Source organism: Rousettus aegyptiacus, unplaced genomic scaffold (assembly GCF_014176215.1).
Source record: "Rousettus aegyptiacus isolate mRouAeg1 unplaced genomic scaffold, mRouAeg1.p scaffold_m13_p_2, whole genome shotgun sequence".
Lineage (NCBI taxonomy): Eukaryota > Metazoa > Chordata > Mammalia > Chiroptera > Pteropodidae > Rousettus > Rousettus aegyptiacus.
Window position 1 is genome coordinate 108,963,805 of NW_023416295.1, and position 25,418 is coordinate 108,989,222.

At 31.8% G+C, this 25,418-nt stretch overlaps 1 protein-coding gene across 1 annotated transcript in view; it reads right to left on the reverse strand.

The window, feature by feature from the left end:
• Positions 1–25,418, reverse strand: part of PTPRQ (protein tyrosine phosphatase receptor type Q) — a 165,738-nt gene that overhangs the window by 113,946 nt on the left and 26,374 nt on the right. The window contains exons 11-19 of the mRNA XM_016132460.2: positions 24,176–24,337; positions 23,893–24,072; positions 23,184–23,291; positions 22,755–23,036; positions 13,676–13,858; positions 13,211–13,312; positions 9,346–9,466; positions 2,982–3,142; positions 2,135–2,280 (exon numbers count right to left, since the gene is read on the reverse strand). Coding sequence (XP_015987946.2) covers positions 2,135–2,280; positions 2,982–3,142; positions 9,346–9,466; positions 13,211–13,312; positions 13,676–13,858; positions 22,755–23,036; positions 23,184–23,291; positions 23,893–24,072; positions 24,176–24,337 — 1,445 coding nt within the window. The remainder of the gene's footprint in view (positions 1–2,134; positions 2,281–2,981; positions 3,143–9,345; positions 9,467–13,210; positions 13,313–13,675; positions 13,859–22,754; positions 23,037–23,183; positions 23,292–23,892; positions 24,073–24,175; positions 24,338–25,418) is intronic.

Sequence of the window (25,418 nt, forward strand, 5' to 3'; positions counted from 1 at the left end):
AAGATCACTTCACTACAAACTCAAGTGCTCCAAAATTGTAACTTAGTACCAAAAATGTTGTTGGTCTATGATAACAATTTATGTTCTTTCAATTAAGATATTTATTGAGCATTAAACCTATGTATGGTTTCAGGAGATGGAAAGATAAATGTCACATGACCCCTTTCTTCAAGTTGTTTGCTATGACTTAAAGGAGCTAAGACAATAGCAGATACCAGGAAGAGGAAGCAGAATATGATGTGCCATGTGTGAAATATTCTACATAGTTCAGCGAGAAAGAGAAGGCAAAGGAGAAATAATACAGCTACACACTTATTCTGCTACAGAATTTTCATTTTGGGGATGTCTTCTATTTTATCAATCTAAAACATAAAATCAGGTAGTGAAGATTTTGATGCTACATTTAACATTAACCTTAGGAATAAATTAAAGCAGGAATGAACTTCAGGCATACGAAAAATGTTTAAACATCATTAGCCTGTGCCCTCTTCAAGCTGTCACACTTAAAAGCATTCTTTAGATTATTTAATAAAAGATTACATTTTCTAACTTAGATGAATTGCAAATGAATCATATTATATACCCAGGTTTGAACAAGTAGGTTTATAAAGATCATGTTAACCCATTGTTAGATGTTTACATATAATTATTTAGATGTGGACAAAGAGAACCAAAATGGAATTATGTATAAGCTATAAAGTAAATTGTACGGAGGAAAAGCTTTGCTAAGATTCAGAACTACTGACACTACTTTGCAATACTTTCGTTAAATGCATGAAAAAAGAAAAATCCGCAATTCGAATAACCTCTATGATGTAATGACATTGTTACATTTATAAACAACATTGTGGTTAAATAACAATAATAAATTGGACACTAATCCTTATTTTCTCCCCCAAATAGAGCAAAACAAAAACATACAACAAAAATTGCTTGATTTACAGAGTAGGGAAAAAAAGGATCCTCCTTTCTTATACAACTCCATTCTTAGAGGGCCTTGAACATAAAGTAAAGACAGGACCAACTTCTAGGCCTTCTTGAACTCACTGCTGGGTTAGTCCTGGGACAGCTTGCAAAATTCTGCTCTGACCTTATCCATTAGTGTAAACTGCCCTACAGATGCACTATAGCAAGTTACTTCATTCTCAGAGATTGTTGCTCACAAGAACTAACTCTAATGACTAAACCTGAGTTGTCAGTCACAAATAGAATTAGGCTACTCGGAATGACTAAGGTTTATCTGTCTCTATTCTCCTCCTTAAAAGGATACAAAGAAATAAGAATGACCGGTCATAATCAATATGGAGTCAAGAGTTTCTAAGTTACATATTCTGTAAATTGTAGTATTTCTTCTCAAATTATATTCCAACTTCCCCCATTCTTGATTCAATCATAACAATTCCAAGTTAATTCTTTTCATATATTAAAGTTTTGTGAAATATTTAGTTTAGAGTAATAAAGAAATTTTGCTGAAAAATTAAAATATATCTCTAAATGAAATGCATTTTAGCTATTTTCATAACTATTTTCATTCATATTCCAGAAAGTATCAAACTGCAAAACTGTGTGACCCTAGAACCTTGTATACCTCAAGTTAAATAATCACATTTCTAGTAATTTCATATCTGATACTGTTAATAATAGTAATAATAGTGATAATAACCCTTCTTGCTAATAATTAAAAACATTTTTTAATGAAGAAAAACACATAAATACATTCAAACATGAAAACTATACTGTATAAAAACAAAAGAATTTTTTTTAGTTGAGAAATAATTGAGGGTAAATTAAATCATTTATTCTTTAGAGAATACTGCTTGGGAGAGTAGAATTAAAGGATATATTTAGGTACAGAATTTTAAATGGGTGGCAGCTTCCTTGTTGGAAATATCTTTGAAGCTATGTGTATGTGTGTGTGCGTGTGTGTGCATGTGCATATATAGATAGATAGGTAGGTAGATTAAAATGTATCTGACATTTTGCCACCACATTTTTCTATGTCAATGGGAGTTTTATAAAATGTTTATGCATAATTGTCATCATAAGATAAATGATTTTTTCTACCATGCTAAGTATATATCATCATCAATAAAACTGAGTGATATAAATAACTAGGAGAAAACTCAGGTCTTACCTGTGTGAAAGTACCTGAAGTATTTCTGTAATAAACAGAATAATATTGTATAATCCCATTAGGTTTTGAAGGAGGTGTCCAAAAGAGAATTATTGATGAAGAACTGAGATTTGCATAATAAACATCTTTGGGAGGATCACTTGGTGCTATTAAAAAAAAAAAGGCAATTGAACAAAAAATTGTGCTTGTGGCTTCAAATGATGTCTGAAGTGTTCTAAATTTTACTTGCCTTTGATAAATGATGATAATCGTTTTTCAAAAAAATAATAAATTGGAATTACATCTAATTACAAGTCAGAAATGAAATCCATGAGGTTCATTAGGTCATCCCTATAACACTCTACCTATAGCAACATCCAAGCAGAGGACAGATAGATTTCTTACTCATAAAACACTGTTCTAGTTCTAAAATACGCCTGCAGCCCTGGATTTGAAAACAACCTTGTAACAAGTTTCCAACATCGAATATATAATATAAAATTCTGACTTAACTTAGAATTTTAAAATCGAATACTAGAAGACAAAGGCAGAGAGCTGACTTCATATATTTTATTTTGTTTCATTTAACAAACACACACAATGCTTGCTAAGTATCCAGTTTTGTGCTAAGTGCATTTACAAAAATAACCCTGTGAAGTAGATACTATATTGTTTCTGCAATACAGATGGGAAATCGAGGCACAGAGAGATTAACTAACTTCCCCAATGTCACACAGCTGGAAAGTGACGAAAAAGCAATTTTGCACTCAACTAATAGATATTATGCTTAATAATACATTTTTATATTTAACACTCTTTCTTCTGAGTAGGATATTCATTTACTTGACTTACATTGAAAAAAACTCACCTCCCTCAGGTGTTCGAAAGTTAACGATGTTGCTTCTTGTTTTCCCATCACCAAATCTGGTGCTAGCTGTTACATATGCACTATAGTTGACATTATAGTCCAAATCTGAAAATTCTAATGATGTTTCAGTTACATTAATAACTTTTAATGATGATCTATCCCTGTAAAAGAGAAAAGAGATATTTCTGTATAATTGACTTTTAAATTAAATGTTACATATATATTTTGAGTGCAAGTACATTAAAAATAAACATTTATGCACAAAAATTTATCAATCCAGACTAATAGGATAAAGATGCCACTTATCCTGAAATGCAGAAGAGTGAATTTCGGAATAAATAAATAAACAAACTTCTTTGTTTTCAAGCATATTCAGTAATTCAAACAAGTGTTAATAAGACATTCATATTAGAGTTTGCTAGGACTGATTTTAATGGATCTCTAGGAATCTAAATTCCTTTTCATACCAATGTTTTAGCTGGTCTAATATTTGTTCTTTTTAAATGTTGGAAAAATCTTATTTATACCATACATTTATCAAACTCATTTTAATATATTGCACAAAAGTAACATTTACCTAAGACCAATTCATATACACAAGTAGTAAATATCTGAATAGATTATGTAAAACAGCAAGCTTTATTTATTTAATTAAAAATAAGACTGAAAATAATGTATGAATAACATATAGAAAAGATAAAAATAGAGCTCACAGTTCTTACTCAATTAAAATCTTAAAATACTTAAAATCCAGAAAAGAAAATATTGATGCAAAACTCTCCAAGTAAGTACCACAACAGGAGGGCAAAAAAGTCTAAAGAACAAAATATTGCTAAGTAAAACAGCACTACAATCATTTTATTTCAGTCATGTTAGCTCGGGCTCCATGGTTTTGAATTAGGTATAGATTAAAACCTAAATTAAAGAATGACCATGGATTCAAAGGAACTGAAAACTGCATTTTAAAAACAAATTTAGATTTTAAGAACAATAAAATTAATTATTAAAGAATTTAGGTAAAAAAATATGGTCTATATCACTATAAAGGTGCATATCTCAAAAAACTTCATTTGTTTCTTCTTTAGAAACACAAGGTATCCAAGAAGTAAATGGATATTACCTCTGAAGATAAAATGTTCCTTCTAGACTATTGAAATATTTGAATTCTTGAATCATTAAAAAGAATAATAGATTTTATATAAATCAGGACTATCTACAAAGAGATACATTTCAGCTATGGTTTTACCATTACAAAAGCATAAATTCACTGCAAATATAAGTATGGTTATCTGTAAAATAGTTGGAAAGCTTACTGTAGTAAGGAAAATATGGATTCAGAGTATGCTATTGGAGATAGGAAAGATTATCCAAGCTATTCAGCAATTTGAAACAGTTTGATCAAACATCTTTTCTCAGAAGCAACAGGGAGAAAGAACTTTCTTCGACTTCACTGAGACACCAGGAGAAGGTCTCTTCAAACTCTTAATGCAATGTCCATTTGTCTCAGAGAAAGATGCCTTGTCATAGAAAATTTACCCAGTTCTATATTCCTGTCATCAGAACACTACAATATAGCTAATCCAATTCCTATCCCAAAGCTATGAAATTAACTAAAGTAATCTAATTGCCTTATATCTGTTTTGAAAATTCCTTTTCAAGAATACTGCTGCCTCACATTGCCTTCTTGCCTTGATCTTCATAGCAAAATATTTCAGGTAAGTACCTACCGGCCTACAATAAGAAAAACCCTGATTACAATTCATAGATAGTGAAGAATCAGGGAAATTACCTGGAAAATGGAGGTCAAAAATAAATTTTGTCTCAAATACCTGTATATTTCAGTAAAAATAAGATAATCTTTATAAATTACCTAAATAAACATGGTAATTCACCTCAAGTATTAGCATTTATAAATATGCTTTCTACATCTATCACGATTTATTTTCAGAGACTATAGTGCTAACAAAATTTTTCAGATACTAATGTGTCTTGTCTGTTTGGGATTTGTTTTTCTTTGGGAGTTTAGGATTGGAGGTGATCTTTTAATGACTAAGGTAGAAAAATATCTAAACGAATAATATCTACCATAAATAAACTTCGATCGAAATTTCAACTTCTGATACAAGTTCAGAATATATCTTAGTTATGTAAGAGTTGGTTTGCCATAAAACTGAGAACTGAGAGAAATGGGAAGGAGACAGAAATGATGCTATCCCTGAGTTCTTGATTCCATCTTTCTTGTTCTAACACCATTGCCAGATCAGAGGAAACGCACATTAACCTTTGGGCTGAGGCCTGAGCTCTCCGCTCTCTGAAGAGTGATCTCAGTGAGCGATCCTGCAGTTCAGAGCAGTCACTCCCTCCCATGCATGAGAAACGCAGCTTTGACACCGCTGTAATCAGCTGCTACTTTGGTTTTAGTTTTGAAATCTGTTTTGTTCTTATTAGTTTAAAAATATTATAATATTACAATAGGATTATTTTGTATTCCATTATAGTGTCGTATTTTCATTTTTAAAAGTATATGTTCTGTATTTTGATGTGAATAACAATAATCTATATAATTATTTCTTGAGGTGTGGATTAGCATTTCTTTTTATTTTCATAGTTGACTAATTTGAATGTATCATAGATATTTAGCCATTCTTCTATAAATTAACATTTAGGTTGTCTCTCTTTTTTTTCTTTAGTTATTACCAACAATGATGCAGTAGTCATTCTTACATGAATATTTTTTCATAATGGTAGTTTTATTTCTGCAGGTTAAATTCCCAAGAGTATGATTATTGAGTCAAATGGTTAGAATTTTTATGTTAATTTTTTTGTTTGCTGTTCCAAAATAATTTTTGTTTCAAATTATAACTTATTATAATTTAGAGTCACAATAATAATGTGTGAGAGTATACATTTTTGCAACTCTCACTACTAGTCTAGACATTAATCTTAATTTCTGCAGGTTTAATAACAAAAAAAAAATCTATTTAATTTGCAAATCTCTGACAATGAGTGAGATTGAATGTCTTTTTATGTTTATTGGTTATCTGTAGGCCATTTAAAAAATAATTTATTCACTGATTTTCATTTCTACATTTTATTTTAGTCTTTTAAATGGTGGACGACATACGTGGGCGTTATAGGAGGGCATTGTTCTTTAGACAGTGCTGCAGCCACTCCCTCCATCTGCGTTCATGTCACTCATCATCCCAGTCTGGCCCCAATATTCCATTTCTACAATGCTATTTATCAACTTCTTCACACAGCTCATTTATGCTCCCTCCAAGCTTCCTATACTGTTTCCACTGAGTTGTTGTCCTGACTTATACATCTACCTTTACAACCTTCATTCCAAAATGGGAGATAAATTCAGGAAATTTGAAATGACCCTCTTCCCATTCTAAATGTTAATCTATATCCTATGTTCAAACCACTAAACAGTTTTAATAGAATGAAAACCTTTTGGAAAACTGGAGAAAGAAAAAGGATTAAGAATACTTTCTAGCATATGGAAAGCCATTTTCAAAGGTAAGTTTTTATTTTACTGGGGAATTTGACTAGTCACATTTAATAAAAAACTGCATTAAAATTGTTCTGACTTCCTAATATATTGCTCAGTAAGTATTTTAAATTATTTCACATGGGCATATTTTATCTCCAATTAGTCTACAATCATTTTAAAATTCTATCTCCCCACAGAGTTTAATAACTATTTGTCAGACTGAGTTATTTAAAATTGCTTCTCATAATTACTGCTAAGAAAACTGAGAAACATTTAAAAGCCAAGATCTGTACATAAGCTAGAATTGTCAGCATTACTTTCATCCCAATCTTCAGCTAAACCTTATGGGGCATTCAGTCAGGAGTTTTTAAACAAAGGAGAAAGCTTCTGTTAAATTTTAATAACAATATAGAAGTAAAATTGCTAAACAAATCCAAGTTCAATTCAACTATAAGGTAAATAAATGTTTCATATCAGTCTACTAGAATATCACACCTCAATCCAAAATGCATTAGAAAGATAAGCTTACAGTGCTCTAACAGAAATTCATTTATTTAATGGTAATTACTCTAGGAATCTTATTTGAAAGCATAAAAGTATAATTTATCAATATTAGAGGAAAAATGCTACTTATCACCCTGTTAGATCATAAAACTTATTTCACAAAGCAAATGTTAGATGGAAAAATTAATTTAAATGCAGATTTCTGAGCATATCATCCACAAACCAACTCATACAGTAGTGGATATAAAATGATGATATGCTAACTTTCCTCATCTATTTTGCAAATAAATATTCATGATAAGGACGGAAGTCATACAGTGCAACAAATGCAATGCAGCCTGAATTTTGCAGACATATTGAAAAGAGTAACTTCCGAAGATATTGTTTTTAAAAGAATTTTGTAATTATTGGAACAACTGAAATAATGCATGCAGAATTATAAGAGAAATATGGACACCCTGAAATAGAATTCCTGCTAATAATGACAGCCACCATTTATACAGAAATTTAAGGGAACTACACAGATACCTGAGGGGCATTTTTAGTTTTTTCTAACTCTGTAAAATTGTGTCCAAATCTTGGAGTTAATATTCTTGATTAAAAAGTTTAGAAGTTAATTCATCTCTTTTTCATCCTTGTAGCCAATCCATCACCAAGTCTTATCAACTCTTCTTCATAAATGTAGCTCAAAGCTACCCATTTGTCTTTCCCATTGTCAATATCATCTATTGCCCAGCCTACTAAAATAGTATCCCTACTATTATCTGTGCTAAAACTTTTGCCCTTTACAATTCGTTCTCCATAAAGTATCTAAAGTACTTGAAATTCTCCAATAATTCTCATTATTGTTAAAGTTAAAACAAAATCCTCGCTATGGCTTGGCTCCTCACCTTCAACTGCCTCCTATCACTCAGTATTAATCTCCTCTATCTCCGTTACCTCCAACAACACCGACCTTCTTTCTGGTCTTCAAAATGGCAAGTTGTGTTTTCCCACAGACCCTATGCATTTGATGTTCCTTCTCCCTGGAAAACTCCAATCTTCAGATCTTCAGATGACAAGAAGTAACTTGTCCTCCTCAGATCACAACTCAATACCACTTTTTCAAAGAGTTATTGCCCAGACATCTCATGAAAAGCAGCTCTCTCTCTCTCTCTCTCTCTCTCTCTCTCTCTCTCTCTCTCTCTCTTTTTGTTTCCCTCATTTGTTTGCTTATGAGTATATAATCCAGTTATCCCTTTAGAATGCAAGCTCCTTAAGGGCAGGGGTCTTAGGTGTGCCTTCTTCACAGATATATAAGCACTCTATCAGTATTGTGAATGAAGGAATGAAAATGAATAGATAGAGGGAAATGGTTACCTTCTTCTCACTGCTTCTCTTCCCACTAACATCTCTCATGTCACTCCTATTTTTGCCAGGACTAGGCAAAATGACTAGGAATCAGGCAATGAAGAACACAGGAGATACAGTCCTACACAGCAGTATGCAAAAAGTTTAAAGAGAGATCAGGAAAAGAAAAATCTTAGTTTAGAAGAGAGAAGAGTAGATTTCTTTAAAATATTATAGTCTCTCGATGCTGGATCTTCTAAGTCAGGATTCTATAAGTAAGAAATTTCTTTGTTCTATAAAATATTGTCAAATCATATTTTCTGAGTTGAGAGTTTTCAAATGTACTAGGAAATAAGTTACATAACTGATGAATCCTTTTAAGAGCATTTACAATAGATCGAACTACAGATTTTTATCTATTGAGTGTTCATGGAGCAGTATAGGCATGTAATTAATTGACATGAGATGCCTTATGAGGTTTCATGTTTTTCATAACTAATTCATAAGTAGATAATCAGGTAAGAACTATAAATAGATAATCAGGTAAGGTGATTAGAAAAAAATAAATCCACTGCTTACATTTCAGTGAAAAACTGACCTTAACAGATTTCAGAAGAACTATCTTTTAGTTAAATTTTAGTTAAAATCTAGTTAAAATTTTTCTGCTTAAAGAAACTTAAAAACATAACTTAGAGAATATTTGCATAAACTCTAGAAAAGTTTAAAATTATATACTACATTCACATAAGTTGATCAGTTCATAACTTTTAAAAACAGAAATTTAGTATAATTATGCATACTACATAATTTTTTTTATTTTAATTATAAAAATTATAATATTTGACTATGCTTAGACCTCTATATAATATGGGAAAAATTTGTTTCTTAATAAAAGCATATTAACTAGCCTATTAGTAATCAGGTTCTTAATGTAGTATCACATTCTAAAATGAAAAAAAAAAAAACTACATTCCTATTATGTTACAGATTAATACTTGTTCTCAGAACTATTTCCAAAAAAGAAAAAATTCTTACCAGACATAAACTGTGTAATAGAGGATAATTCCATTTGGCTCCAGGGGTGGTTGCCATGACAACTTCACCGTGACACCAGACAACTGTTTTACAAAGAAGTGTTGAGGGGGAGAATCAGGAGCTGAAAATTACAATATTGGACAATACATTTTATCAAACATTTATTTAAAAAGGTTAAAATTAAAATGCACAAAATTTTTATTATAAACTTTCTGGTAAATGAGGTAGGTACAGTATCTTTCTCCATGGGCACCAGAGACTGTTTACTTTCAAAATGAGATGATAAAAGGAGATTTTGCATGGTGGTGTAAGAACATCTGTTTCTATGATTCAATGGAAAAAAATAATTCATGAGAAAAAAGAACAGGGGGTATGTCATAGTGATTCACCTATTGTTCAAGTACATCTTGGTAAATTATCATCCTCTAATAAAAATAAAACTATTGGGTGAATAAGTGTAATATGCAGTTAAAGGGCTCCCCCCGCTCAAAAAAAATAGGTGGAGAAAAAAATCACACATCTAAGTGGGAAAGCGATAAGCATAACATTGGGAAGCAGTTAAAATGATTGACCTTACAAATAAAAACTACATCCTCAACTACAGTTGTGTCAATAAAAGATAAAACGATATCAAAATCTGTTCACTGAGTCTTTGAATTGAATGGTTTACAAAGGAAACACCAGTGTAGCACATAAATAGGAAAAACAGTTTAGGGTCCACTTCTAATTCTGCTATAATAGAATAAGGATTCAAATACTTAGGTCATTCTGCATTAACTAAGCACTAAAAAAATTACAATTACTATACACTAGTTAGCCAAGTTTACATTTCCATTTAGGTGAAACATTTAGAATGGCATTTTTTAGCTGCTGTGTAATAGCACAGTAATGTCTTAGAATATTAATATATAACTTTTTGCATACAAGAGGGTATAAATTACTAAAACTTAGATTATTGTTATAGTTATATGTGTAAAGGGAACTCATATGACATTAATAGAAATTCCGAGGATTTGCTGAGATCTTCAAACAATGTTAATTTATAAATTAGTACATGTACAGATCACTTTTTCCAATAATGTGGAGAAAAGCTACCTAATTTATCTGAACTTTTTCATTTTTCAGAATAATTTCAGTTACAGCTGTGTGATACACACAAATGTATACATGTGTATGTATTTTCATTACTTTGGTAACAATTTCCTAAAAAAAAGTTTATTGAGTAAAGATTTATGAGATGAATTCTACAGAATAATGGTGACAGCTAGGTATATTTATATTTTCATTTGGTATTCTTATTGGCACTACAATAAAAATGCAATCAAATATTGATTATTACAAGCATCCATATATTTTTTGGAGATGTCTGTTTCCTGATATGCATTACTCTGAGAACACTCATTTGTCAAAATGAAAGCCTATAACATTTTCCCTAATATCTTGGCAAAATTTAACCATTGTTTATTATTAGAAAATATGATTCCAATAAAAAATACCACTGATTTAGAACATAATATGTTGTGACTAAGCACTGCTGTTCTATAATATACTTTGAGATGTTTATGTAGACTATCAGATAATTTTTGGTGTTTTATATTTAATCTTCACTATATCCTTGGGTATATTCTTTTTTATATAATACTTTATTGCTTAATAAATGAAATGCCTATCTAAACAAAATACTGCATATCTATTATAGCAGACTAAGTTTTAATCATTTTGGCATTTGTATTCTGAAATATAAACAAATGAAGTTTGAAATAAATTAATATAATATAATTAATATAATATATTTGTTAAAATCTATCCAATTCATCATGACAGAGCATATGACGATAGGTGAAAAGGGTCTTCATAAGGTTCATACTCCCTGCTGGTAGGATCTTTCCGTTTTCTCACCCTACATCTTCCTTCAAGTCACAGCTTGGCCATAACTTTCTCAGTTGCACTTTTCCGGATGCCTCAGAATAGCTAAAGTCCCTCTTTTGTTCCAGTCAATAATTTTGGAGAGCACTTATACCAGTAATTAGTATTATAAAAATGATTTGTCTATCTGTTTGTTAAATTTCGGTCTCTTCTACCGAACTGCAGTCTCCATGACAACAGGGGCTCCTAATATCCAATAAAGCAAACTCTTTCAAGACTTTATTTATTCTCAATTTCCTATAATTTTCTGATAAGGGGGTCTTGTTCTTTATCCTCTTCCTTAGCAATTGTATAAATGACTTTGGCCAAAGACTTGGATGAAAGTTAATCTTGACTGTACATTTAACAACCCAGGCAATTCAGATATATAGTAAAACTAGAAACTATTGACTTGAGAGGTAAAAAGCTCTGCCTGCTCAACATATATATTCATTGCTGGCCCGGGTTCCTTCATATAAGACCTCAAATTCTCAGAACAATTTCATTAGATTAGAAATAAAGAGGTGGGTGATATGTCCAGAAGAGCATTGCTAAAATGACTTAATATACCTTTCTTAGGTATTATCTATGATAGACATAAAGCTAACCTCCTCTAGCATTTGACTATTGTCTCATGGAAAAGAAAAGATTGATTAGTTGGTTGATTAAGTTAATTTCACTTTGAGAACAAAAAGAAAATCTAACTATAAAAAATGAATATGTGGGCAGGTAAGTTTTGATGGAGAAACAAGCATAAATAAGTAGATGCTGTGATTCAGGAAGACTAAACACTGAGAAGATTTAGAAACTGGGGCAACTCAGAGCACCCTACCACCATGCTTTGGTGAAGTAATTTGATAGAGGTAAAAATACAAGAGACCTGAAATGGGAGAAGAGGGCTCCAAAGACTTTATTATTTTGAATAAAATAAGAACAATGCAAAATGATGTCTTTCTTCTAAAAGTTTACAATGCACATTTTGTCCTGGCAAATTACTAGAATCTGAATTTCCACAGGGAGCAACCTATCTTAAAGGTAGGGAGACTTGAAAGAGAAAGGGAAAAAAGATTACCTACAAATACTTATGATACATCTAACCCCCCACCTCCACCCCCATGGTAAAAGGACTTCCTTTTACAGAAAAAAAAAAAGAACAGTCTCAAAACACACAATGTATAAAACATAAAATGCAAATCCAGACCCAAGTATATTCCTCAAAACTACTTTACTTAGCACGATATATGCCTCTAACTTGATGAGGTACCAGTGTAAAAGGGGTCCCAGTAGTAAAATTGATTTTATTCAGATTAGGAAAGGTATGTTTAAATATTCAATATGAAGGCTATTAACATTCAGGAATAGCATCTTGCAAATTATGCAGCAAACCTGAAAAATACCCTGAACTCATTAAAAGCTAATTGTAGTACATAAAAAAAATGTTGCAGGCTGACATAACAGACTCTACTACAAAACTTATATAAATGTCTATTTTTATGAATGTAAAAGTTGAAAAACACAGTTATAACTAATACATTAGTTGATGTTCAAACCAGAATTTTAGCCTTAAAAATTCCCATGAAATAAATAAACATTAGCGATTTTTTTTATGGATGCCTTCAGAACTTAAAAAAAAAAAGCATTTTACACATGACTTTATTGAACATAAATCTGACTATACTAGCTTCTTTTATGGCATGACAATGAAATCTCTGTATAATGTTGAGTGAAATAAAACTGATACCCAAGGATAGGGGATTTTTTACATTATAACTTCATTCTTTTTTTAAACTACATGTTTGGGGTGGCATTGGTTAATAAAATTACATAGGTTTCAATTGTACAATTTTATAATACTTCATCCATTATTGCATTGTGTGTTCACAATATAGCTTCATTCTACATACACATTTCTTGAAATGTGATGGATTCAAAATATAGCACTATCCACTACTATATTTACCGTCTTCTTCAGTCAGTACATTTATAGGTGCACTCCGAACTCCTTCACCTTTGAGTGTACTAGCAGACACCTCAATCATATATTGGGTGTATTTATTCAGTCCTAAATAGAAATAAAATAGATGAGTTGAGACTTACAAAATATCTTTTAATAATGTGCATGAGACAAACTATGCAGTGTCTCTTAACAATCTTCCAAAAGTAAAAACTAAATAAAAATGTAGTTCTTTGAAGTAATAACTCCTATTATGAAGACTCAATGATATAGGATAACGTGAACAAGGATTGACCTAGAATATTGTTTCATGTGACTTGGAATAAACTCTTAGCTTATTTAACCAAAAAGTCAGAATTGTCATACTCTGTATAAAACTAATTGCACTTAACCATTTATAATACAATACGCTAATATTTATGATCATCTGTCAATACAAACATAAATATCCAACATTATACTTTTTTTTACCTTTAATGTTCTGAGTCAAAGAGGTTGTATCTATAGTTCTTTCTTCATTTCCATTACTTCTCTTGAGATAAATTGTATATTTTTGTATGATACCATTGGGACTACTTGGAGGAAGGAATGATAGTTCAATCTCTCCAGAGGAAATATTTTTGTAAGTAATATTTTCTGGTGCACTATCAGGCACTAAAATAAAAATGAAATAAATGCATAAAACAATTACGTCCTAAAAATCTATTCTGCTGAAGTTCTCATCCAAATACACTAGGAGATATATATATATCTCCTAATATGATTGTAATAAATGGAGTAGGGTGTAGATAAATTATATACTTATAACTGCATAAACAATTCATCTCAAAAGAAAATTAATAATATAATTTTACAGCATAATGTTTATTGTTATTACAAATACATGTAACCATATTAACCTCTCTTACACTGCAGAACACACAACAGATGAAAGAGGGTTGAAAACACTTAAAAATTGATTTAATCTTTCATTAAATAAATACATATTGTTAAAAATTAGTTTTTGCCTATAAGATCTGTGACAAGGCAAGTAATCTTTCCTAGATATAATGCTGTATATTGTGATCCGTTAGCACATCAGTCTCCTAAGGATACAGGATATCATTAAATAAAACACTAGTTTTCTGTATCTATTAATGTTCTTATTGTACTGAACACACTGGTCATAAGTGATTCTCTACATGTATTCAAATACTAACACTACATGTGGGATTCCAATTCTGGCAAAATGTCAGAATACATACCCTAAACTGAGTGACTATCTTTATTAAAATTAAAACATTGCATAAAATTAAAATAAATTTTTTCTTTTAAAGAATTGCTGAGTAGTCAAGAAAAATAGAAATCACTGGTGGCCAAAAAACAAAACAAAATAAAACAAAGAAATGAACAAACAAACAAACCAGAAAAAACAGGTATTTAGAGATAAAAGCTGGTACTAAAGCCAGCTTTGCCTCGGAGGGTATTGAGCAATCCTGGAGACTTTGAATTTTTGTATTAATAGTTGTGTGAAATGCCAGAGAAAGCCTTGGACCAGTAGAAGGGTAAGAGAGATCCCTGCATAAAAAGCTGGAACCCCAAAATAATGCAATTTCAACCAGAGACATTATATTGGACTACTGTAGGGGGCACTTTGAATTCTGCAGAGTGTCATAGAATTCAACATGAGTAGTGACTTGTGGACTAGAGCAATGTGGTTCATTCACTCTCAGGGAATGGAGAATGAGAAGTAAAGCCACCATGAAAAATGGAACAAAAAATAAACTTTTTTTCTCTTGTTACTCTTTTGGATAAAGATGTGGGAAAGAAAGAAAAATTATACAGTTTTGGAAGTGCAAGCCTGTATCTGGGAACCTCTGTAGTCCAAGTCCATGCTGCCTGTATAGTCTGAAAAATACATCTACTTCAGAATTAAATGCAAGTAAATCTGTAATCCTGAGTTTCTGTTATACAAAAGCAACTAGCAGGAGTGAACATAAATCTTCTCTGAAAGAACTGAACTTCAACTCAGGCCACATAAATTTCCCACAGATAAAGTTTCAAGAAATATGAGCTCACTGATAAAATCACTAAACACCCAAGCAAATTAGGCACCAATAGTTAAAGCCAGCGAAGGAAAAGGAAAAAATAACACACACACACACACACACACACACACACACACACACGGACTTCAAAAGACTTTAGCTATTGAATTTATTAAAGAATAAAAATGTGAATGTTTAATATATTTCAAGCAATCAAATATATTTGAAAATATGAATAAATAATTCTTTAGATAATAATAAATAATATAAATAACCAGACAGGTTTGAAAGAGACCCAGATAAACTTCTAGAACAGAAAAACAGATGAACTAAAATTCAAATTCTCTTGATGTATAAAAGATCAGATTAGATAAAGACGGAGAGAAATTTAGAGAAAAGGATGATGGTATTGAAGAAATTATCAAGACTATTCCTCAGAGAAAGAAAATATGAAATATAAAATGGCAGTTAGAAGTTACACTGAGAGGGTCTAAGATAATAGAATAAAGAAAAAGACATATTCAAAAGGATAATGGCTAAGATTTTAAAAACCATTGAAAGATTTCAAACTTCAGACCAAGGAATTCCAATAAATCAAAGCAGGAAGTGTTTTTAAAAATCATATTTTGAAACATCATTGTGAAAGTATTGATCATGAAGAAGAGATCTCAACAGCACCAGAAACAAGATAAATCATCTTAAAAGGAATGACAATTAGACTGAGAATTGACATTAATTGAAAAATTACTGGAATTCTATACCCAGAAAAATTAATAAGAGCAAAATAAAAACACATTCAGACAATCAAAAACAAAGAGAATGTCATCAATATCATCCCAATAAATGAAATGATATACAATGCACTTAAGGTAGTAAAATATTTACTGAAAACCATAGTTATAAAGATAATGGTTAAAAAATTGTCTGCATAAAAGAATGACAATAATGGCTAATTTGTGGATTAAACAATATAAATTAAATATGTTAATATTATTATATTATAGAGTCCCACTATTAGACTCTTTCCTTTCAAAAACAAAATTGAACATTTTTTTATTGGTATTCTAAATATAATGAACGTAAAAACTGCTACTAAAAAATTTAGCAGAGAAATAAAATTCAGAAGTCTTTAAAGTGTAGATACAGTGCTCTTCCCACTCAATCATTACTTATTATGAAGTGTACTGCATCTAAGGCAGACTTAACAGGAAAAATGACATGTGAATGTTGATAGTTCTAAAACTTTAGGAAGGATTATAAATCAGTACATAGCCTGATGTAGCAAAATATAGCAAAATAATTCTACTATCCCTTCCCTAACACCCCAAATCTTTTCTACTATCTTCTCAAGCCAACCCATTAAATTGAGAAAAATCCTCAACGACTACTCTGAATGTTTTGTTAACCTTCTGAGAACACTATATCTTAGCTCTCTTGGGTAACAGGTGCCATCTGCTTTTCTCCACAATCCCTATAACCATAAGACCTCGCTCAGAGTTGAGAAGTTGTATTTATTGCTCCTCTTTGCCATACTCAGATCTTTTCTCCTTCCTCCTTCTTGAAGAACTCCACATGCTACCCTTCCTTACGACACTCACCTAGTGGTACTTTGCCACTCTCCAAACAACTTAAAAATTTTACCACCTGGATGACTGGCTTCCTCTCTCTCACTCTTAGAAATGCCAACATGGACACAAATGAGCAGTCTAATTTCCTGAACTCTATATCCATTGATCTCCATAATTCCAATAATCTTTTCCTCTGCCTCACCTTAACCACCAGCGTTCATGGCAACACTCGAGACCTTGTCATTATCAGTAACTGCCAGCGTTCCTCTTTGGCAGCTCCCTTCTATCTTTCCAGCTTACTGACTCTACTGCTGCCAATCCAACAATCTTACCCTCATCAAAGCTTCACTGTCCATCACTCACTTTATGTCCTCATCATCCTACTTACTCAGGTCAGAGTCCATAGTCTGTGACTAAAATCACTCCCTAGCAATTTCCATCAACTTATTTTTCTATCTTACTTTCCTTGCAAAACTCCAATTTGGTTTAAACCAAACTCAGTGATGTTTCCACATCGGCAATGGAACAGCTGAAAACGTCTGAATAAAGCAACACTCCATGCTGACTAGCCTCATTTAAATTTATAACCTCAAATCTCAAATGAATCTTTTTCACTGCCTGTGGCTTACATATTTTTTGGTTAATTTAGTCTCTCACTCTGTTGTATAAATTTTCACCATCTTCTCTCTCAACAAATACTAATACTCTCCTCCTCCTCACTCAAAATTGATAAACTTACTTGTCACATTATGGAAAAAATAATAATATTCAGAAGGGAACTACATTATCTTCCTAGTACCGATTTTCTTTTAATTGCCTTCTCTCCTTACTTCTTTTCAAGGCCTAGCCCTCCACTTCTGTACTAGATTTTATTCCATTTATCTAGTCAAATGCTTTAGACTTGAAGTTAATCCCTGTCTGTTGGATTATCCCTTTCCTTTTCTTATTGAATTATTTCTATCATTGTATACATGTGAACACATACACAGATTATATCTATCACAGTACTGCCCCAAAATTCTCTTGATTCTATTTTCTCTTTCAACTATTGCTCCATTCTATTCTTCACATTATATCAAAATTCCTCAAATTTGCCTTTACTCATTTCATCCATTTTCTTACCTATCATTCTCTCTTAGTTCACTTCAGCTAGGCATTTTCCCCCTATATTTTTTCCATGAAACCTACTGTTGTAAAGTCATCAATGACCTCCATCTTGCCAAATCATTAAACAGTTGCAATCCCTCATCTTACTTCACTGTCAGTAGCATTTGACATAGGAAATACATTCCTTCTGCTTGAAAATCTTATTCACTTTCCTTCCAAAACAAGATCTTCTCCTGATTTTCTTCCTACCTCAGTGGCCACTTTTGCTTATTGCTTGATTGGCTTCTCCTTGACTTCTCAAAGTCTACAGGTTATATTGCCCCAGGACATAGTTATACATGTCTTTTCATCTCTACTCCACTCACCCTGATGTGACATTATCTCATCCCTTGATTCTGAACATCAGAGATATGGCAATGACTCCAAATTATATATTCAACCCTGGATCTTCTTCCTGGCTTTCAAACATATATCCAACTGCCTTCATGACAGATACTTGGGTATCTCAAATATGTTCAAAACAAGATTCTTGAATTCCTCCAAACTGTCTTTTCCTCAGCTTCCCATCTCAGTAAATGAAAGCATTTATTCACTCGAATACTCAAACCGAAACCTAATTGTTAATCTTGATTTATCTCTTTACTCCAAAATCTAACATGTTCAGTAGCAGCCTTCTAAAATTGCGAATCACACCAAGTTCTTGTTTCATAATTCTCAAATTGCTTCTCATTAAAATTAAACTCCAAACTTCTCACACTGACACCTGAAAATCTGCATGGTTCACCTTAATCTGTCTCTCTCTTCATCTGCTAATTCCCTCCACATAATAAATACTGCTTAAATGACAGAAATGTTCTTCCTCAACTATATCAAGTGTCTTCTCAATTCAGGAACTTGGTAATTGGTATTCCTCATTCTGAAACACTTTCCTTCCTTATCCTCATATATTGTTAATATCTCTGGGCATACATAACATCCTCACTGAAGCCTTTTCTCAGTCCTCTATCTCAAATAGCCACTCACTGCTCTGTAACTCTCTTCTTTCCTTCCTATTTTTTTCTTCATTAAATTTACCACTACCAAAAGTCATATACATTGTTTGTTTACTGCCTTATTTTCTGTGGTCTTTTTAGAATGTTAATTTCCAAGAGGTAGAAACTTTGTCTTACTGTTGTATCCACAGTGCCTATGAATCCATAAAACTCTGTTTAGGGAATAAATAAATAAATGTGTTCAACATGATACAGAATATATTAAAAACAAGAGAGAAACTCAGAGCTAAGAAAAATAAATAAAATTGAATATTTTTTAATTGTGAGGAAGAAAGAAATTAGTGATGCTATGCTTTATTTTTATAACAGAATAACTTCTAATTAAAAAAAATTCTCATTGGCATTTTCTAAATTTTCCTTCTGGAGTTGCCTGCCTACTACCAGTAGTTAGGATATAAATATACATCCCTGACCCAGACTGATATCCTTTGGAATTTTAATCATTTATCCTTAGGGGAAAACCAGCGCTAGATCTTCAGGGAAAACAAAGCAAGATGACTTGATGACTTACAGATTTTGGACAGTGATGATGCACTTAGAGTTTTCTGAAATAGCATAGTGTTTCCAATTGTAGAAGTATTATGCAAAATAGAAAACTCAGGAATTAAAAGTAATTGTGAGAGTTAGTTAGAATAAGCTGAATCTATGTAAAAACTAAAAATAAATAATTTCATTCATGATAATACTAAAATAGAAAATGGGAAGTTACCTTTAGTATTCCAAAAGATTGTTTGGCATATATAGTTTTAATATTATATAGATAAATTTAAAAATGTTATTAATTACTATAAATTTATAGAGTCATACACAAAATTTTGGTCAATATCTAAATTACCATACACTAATCATTGACCAAAATCATACATATTCAAGGCATTTGGTTAAAGGCTTACTATAAAGGAAGTTATATCTTTAAAAGGAAAGAAAAGATATAGAGATCATCGAAGGTAATTTGTATGGAAACTTAAAGTTCTTTTTGTGATTATTGCACCCAAGTATGAGAAAATATAAACTAATCTCAAATTTGCTTTGCCAACTACACATTCTATACTTAACACTCTCTCTCTCTCTCTTTCTCATGAAATCGATCCAATCCTGTATTGAACTTTCTACCTTGAGCATTACTAAACTCTGATTCTCTAATCAAGACAAAACATTTGAACACATAATTTACTTCTATTTATAATTAGTAGCATTAACACAATACTGATTTAGCACATTCTTCAATTTCTCATGAAATAATATTGAAAAGTGGGCTCTTGTTTCTTATATAAGACTAGAGGATGAGTTTATTATATTGAATGCAAATATTAAGCCCTGAGAACAGACAGATGTTCTTGAGCACATCCTCCTTCAAATGACACTTTGAGACTCTACTTAAAATTTTAGTTTCCTCTTTTGCAAAAAAGAGTTATATCGGTGGCTCAATAGTAGCAAACATGATCTAGGAAAGATCACTAATGTAGATTCCAATGTCTACTGTGTCCATCCAGATGGAGAATGAGCAGACTTTGAGAGTATCCTAATTTAGGACAGAGAGCTGGGATTAGGAGTTAGAGTACTGAAGCCTATGCTCTATTATCAGGCCTCTTTTTGCTTCTAAAATATCTAGTGTAAAAATGACCCAATTTTATTCACCCAAGTGAATGAGCTAGTAAACCCTGGCATAAGTTCTTTCTTTCTTCTCTTTTTTTTTCTCACTAGCTCAGGAACCTTGAATGGTGTCAGGCTTACCAAGTCTCAAAATTACTTCTCATCTACCATGCTCTTTGAGTCATTTTATTCAAATATTCCTAGGTCTTCTCATCTATAAAATGAAAGATTCTGTGTGTTTTCTAAGAGACTTTCCAAAACTAAAATTCTTATTTTAAATTACATTTCAAGTTAGATTCTTATATTCACTTAAGGCTTATTATCCCTCCCTTAGACTTAAGTTCATGCAACAAATAATTAAATAAAAAATCAAAAATTGACTTTTTAAATACTAAGTAAAAGATTGCATGCATGTAATAAATAGCAAACAAAAAATGATTGTTTTATAGACAGCAATTAAGATTAGGTGTTCTTGAAGCTGGGACCACTTAAGTAGTGGAACGTCTAATAAGTGTTCATGAATATGGTGATTGTTTAATATTACAACAAGATCTTTGAAAGTTCTTACTTTTCTTCCTCATGCTCTGCAAAGCTCCAAAGAACACCACTAACTACAATGATGAACAGAAAGATCCTAGATATATTTTATAATTTACCAGCTTTATTGGTGGTTTCTAAAACATCATGTATTATAAAAGGAAATGGGCTTTAGGGCAGATAAATTTGGATTCCAAATCCAGCTGGATGACCGTAAGCAATTAAACACCCACCAATTAACATTAACTTTAGGCAGGTAGAAATTCAGTTTCTTCTGCAGTGTTGTATTCCCAGTAGGGCTTGGCATATTGTAAATCTTTGTTGAAAAGATGAAGTCAGATCTCAGTGTTTCATTAGGTAATGAAGATAATAATACCTTACTGCTTTATACTAGAAGTCAAAAGGCAGTTTTGTAAAAAGCAATAGCAGAGCCCATGCATGGCACTTTGCAGGTGCTTAAAACATGCTTGTTTATTTTCTTGACCCAGTATTGAATAAAACTAGTTCAGGTAAAGAGCAGATATTTTTCACAAAAATCATTATTTAAGTACAGTATCTATTAAAGCAATGAAACATGACAGTATACAGTTTAATATCAATTAGGTTACACTTTAAAGGGTAATCTTAATAGTAAAAGATGTTCCTTTTATCATTCTCTTATTCCTTCAATTCCAACCAATGTCATCCTCTACGGGCTCTTTTGTGTCATCTCATTTTATTGATTCTGTGACCAATCTCAAGAAGATATTTTCCCTCAAAGGTAAGCTACTTTACTAGACTCCTAGATCCTCAAAGTCAGCGATAGGACCTTGTGTATAGTATCTGTCTAAACCATATGAAGTTACTGATATTTGGCCATTATGACCTACAGGAATAGAAATTCCATGTGGTTCAGCCGTTTGGTAGTCAATAAATATATATTTTTCTAAATGTAGGAATAGAAGAGTCACTTTAAATTTAGTTCTCAATTCTCATCATACATTACATAGGTAGCCTAACAGTGATGCTCCAATATATGATTATAAACACAATTAAAGCAATAAACTAAAATCATTGGGCAAAATGTATTGCTTTGTGCTGTTTGCTCTTGCATCCCTGAAACTGAAACACAAGTAACTCTTTGCTTGCATCGTTTCCTTTAGATGGAGTATCCTCCACCCCCAGTCCCTCAACAACCTCTGTAAGGTCCTCCTGCCCATTCCACCTGACTCCTTATGGTCGGGTCAAATGCTATCTCCTCCATAAGGCATCCCCATGCACACCCTTTCTGTGCCCCTACTCTGCACTTTTATCTACCTCTCTATCTCATTAGAGTATAGGAATCTATGCTTATGTGTCTCTGATTTTACCTAATTTGAAAGTAAGTAGTTATTCACTCTCAAATTTACAGGCACACGGAAAAAATCTTTGGTTTCTTAAGGTCTTTTTCATTTGAAAATTTTGCTTATTTTTATTTTGCACTTCCTTTATATGTAAAGTCAGACTTTTAAAAAATGAGCACAGCAAGACTCTTCCTATACTTTTACCAGAAAAAGCAAATAAATTCCTGGATTATACAAAATGGAATAATGAGGAGTTTTAGGTTAAATAAAATATAAAATATGGTAATTACCAGCCATGTTTACTTCATTACTATGTATTATTAAACAAACAAACAAAAACTTACCAGTCTCAGAAGTCCTTACAGAGAGTAAAGAAGATAACTGATTGCCATGACCCAATCTGGTATATGATCTAACAGAAATGTCATAGAGGGTGTAAGGTTTTAAGTCTCTCAAAATTATGTTTGTTGTTGAGGTGTTCTTCATAAATAAGGCGTCTGTATTTTTATAGAGAACTTCATAAACAACAATAATCCCATTGGATTTTTCAGGCGGTAACCACTTCAAACTTATTTCACTTGCAGTCACATTAATAACTTCGACATCTTGAGGTGATGATTCTGGTTCTGAGGGAAGAAAAGAAAATTTTAAATACATGTATTTTTTTTTTTTATGCTTATTGCTTTAGCCACTAAAGGCAGCATGAGGTAGATGGTAATTAGGGTGTGACACCATTTGCTTCTTTTTATTAAAAGTGCAACTGATCATCTTACCATCTTCTGGAGTTCTCACAAAGATGTCATTTTCTTCAGACAAAGAACTTTCTCCAACATGGGTTGAGGCAGCCACTCTCATTTTATATTTTGTATATTTCTTTAATCCTATAAGGACAACAGGCAATTTGTTTAAAGTCCTTAAAATAACATTCTTGGTCAGGGCCAATTGACATAGAAATAGTGAAAATTTATTTGGGAGACTGGCTCCCCAAGTTAGTTTCCTTATCATCCCAATCTCCCAAAATTCCTTGGATTTGAGGATCTTTCCATCTTAATGATGTTTTAGTTCTTTCCTAAATTATTAAGGAAATAATTTGAGCCTGAAAAAATAAACTTTGGCACACTGCAAGGAGTATAGATGACTCAGCATAAACACCATGTCAGCTAATTTACTTCAGCTGATTTCACATTCATTCATTCAAGCCTTCAATACTTAGTTATTTCAATATACTAGACATAAAATTCCCTGGGTTAAGTATACTCCTACGATACTTAGGATCTGATGACTTTATTATCTGTGGACAAATAAAAAGGAAAACACATTTAATCAGGTTATTGCTTCACATAATTTTCAAGATATCCATGGCAGCATAGACAACAAAACTTGGAATGATGAAGTGCATGCCCAACAGAGTTTAAGGCATAGAGAGGTACAAGTTTTCTACCAGAATAGAAATGTTAAACAACAACAACAACTTTGTTCTACCTGTTATGAGAAAGCTGTTATCTACAGTAGTCATCTGGAATGCTCTGTTTGTATCCAGTTCCATTACATAAATTGTATAATGAGTTATTTTTCCATTGGGATATTCTGGAGGATCCCAATATAACAAAATAGATGAAGAACTAATATTTTTATAATTTATAATTTGAATGGAGCTTGGCACTTGAAAAGAAGAATGAACAATTAATATAAATGGAAAGAAAAAGTATTACAATGTGCAAGAGCAATACTTGCAGTGAATTATTTCGAAGGAATACATTTTTACCTTGCTCAAGTGTCCTAACATTGAGAACCGTTGGTGGTCCTTCTCCCATGATGGTGAAAGCAGATACACTAATCATGTGCTCAGTGAAAGGTACAAGTCTCCTGATAACATAAGACAGCTGTTCAGCAGCAACGTCAATGATATACTGGTTCCGTGTAGTTCCTATTTGAAATCAGGTTTTTTAAAAAAGGTGTTTGATTTCACGATCGAAATTACTTTTGCTCACACAGTGAAATCTTAAACCTGATTTCACATTATGCATTAATCTCTCCATGCACTCCTTTATTTGAAAGGTAGATGTATAATTAATAGAATGCCAAACACTCCCCAACAGTATCTATAAACATTTTTGCTCATAATATAGTTTTGATAGTTATTATACACTATTCTAGAACATGAGGTTAGTGTTTTGAAAAAAATATAACTTTCTAAAAGGGACTTACAAGGAATTGTTTTCTGAAAAGACAGACTAGGCAATAATATCAAGTTGAAATGTTATAAATCGATGCTAGGTTATAATGTGAAAGTTACAGAAATGAGACTCACTACCCCTTTGCTAAAACCAATAATATATTAAAGCAAGCATGCTTGGATAACTGATACATAAATTTGTCTCAACAAGGATTTTGAATAATGTTATATTTTTAAATTTATTTAGAATTTGTGCTTTCAGTGTGTTAATTAGCAATTAGGGCATAAACTGCAGGCCTCTTAATTTGCAATGTTTTCCCCAGTCTTCTTTGCACAGGAAAAAATGAATCAGTAAATGAAATAAACATATACTGAATGTAATGTGATATTTTTGACAGATTCTATCATAAAAAAATAACCAAATTTCAATTTGGAATGGGATAAATACAAAATTAGAGAAAATGCAAGGAAAAAAAATATTCTTCTCACTTAGCTTTTTAGAAAAAACAGAGAGATAATTTAAATCTGTGTTGTCCAACCAAGTACTTTAATTTGCTATATGTGACATTCTCCTTTCAGAAACAATAAGATCCATTGAACCTGAAGAGCAAGTGTATACACTAATAACATCACCACATCATTGGGGTCACCTACACCTGTTTATCACCACATGCACTAGAGTTGTAACTTTCTGACCTATTTACCTTTAGTGACATTTGAAAACCTATTAGTCAAAAGCTGCAGAGAGTGTGAAGCCTGTAAATGATTTGAAGATATGTTAATCCTTTCTCATCACACCTGCTTTGGCAACTGTAATAACTGATTGTCTATG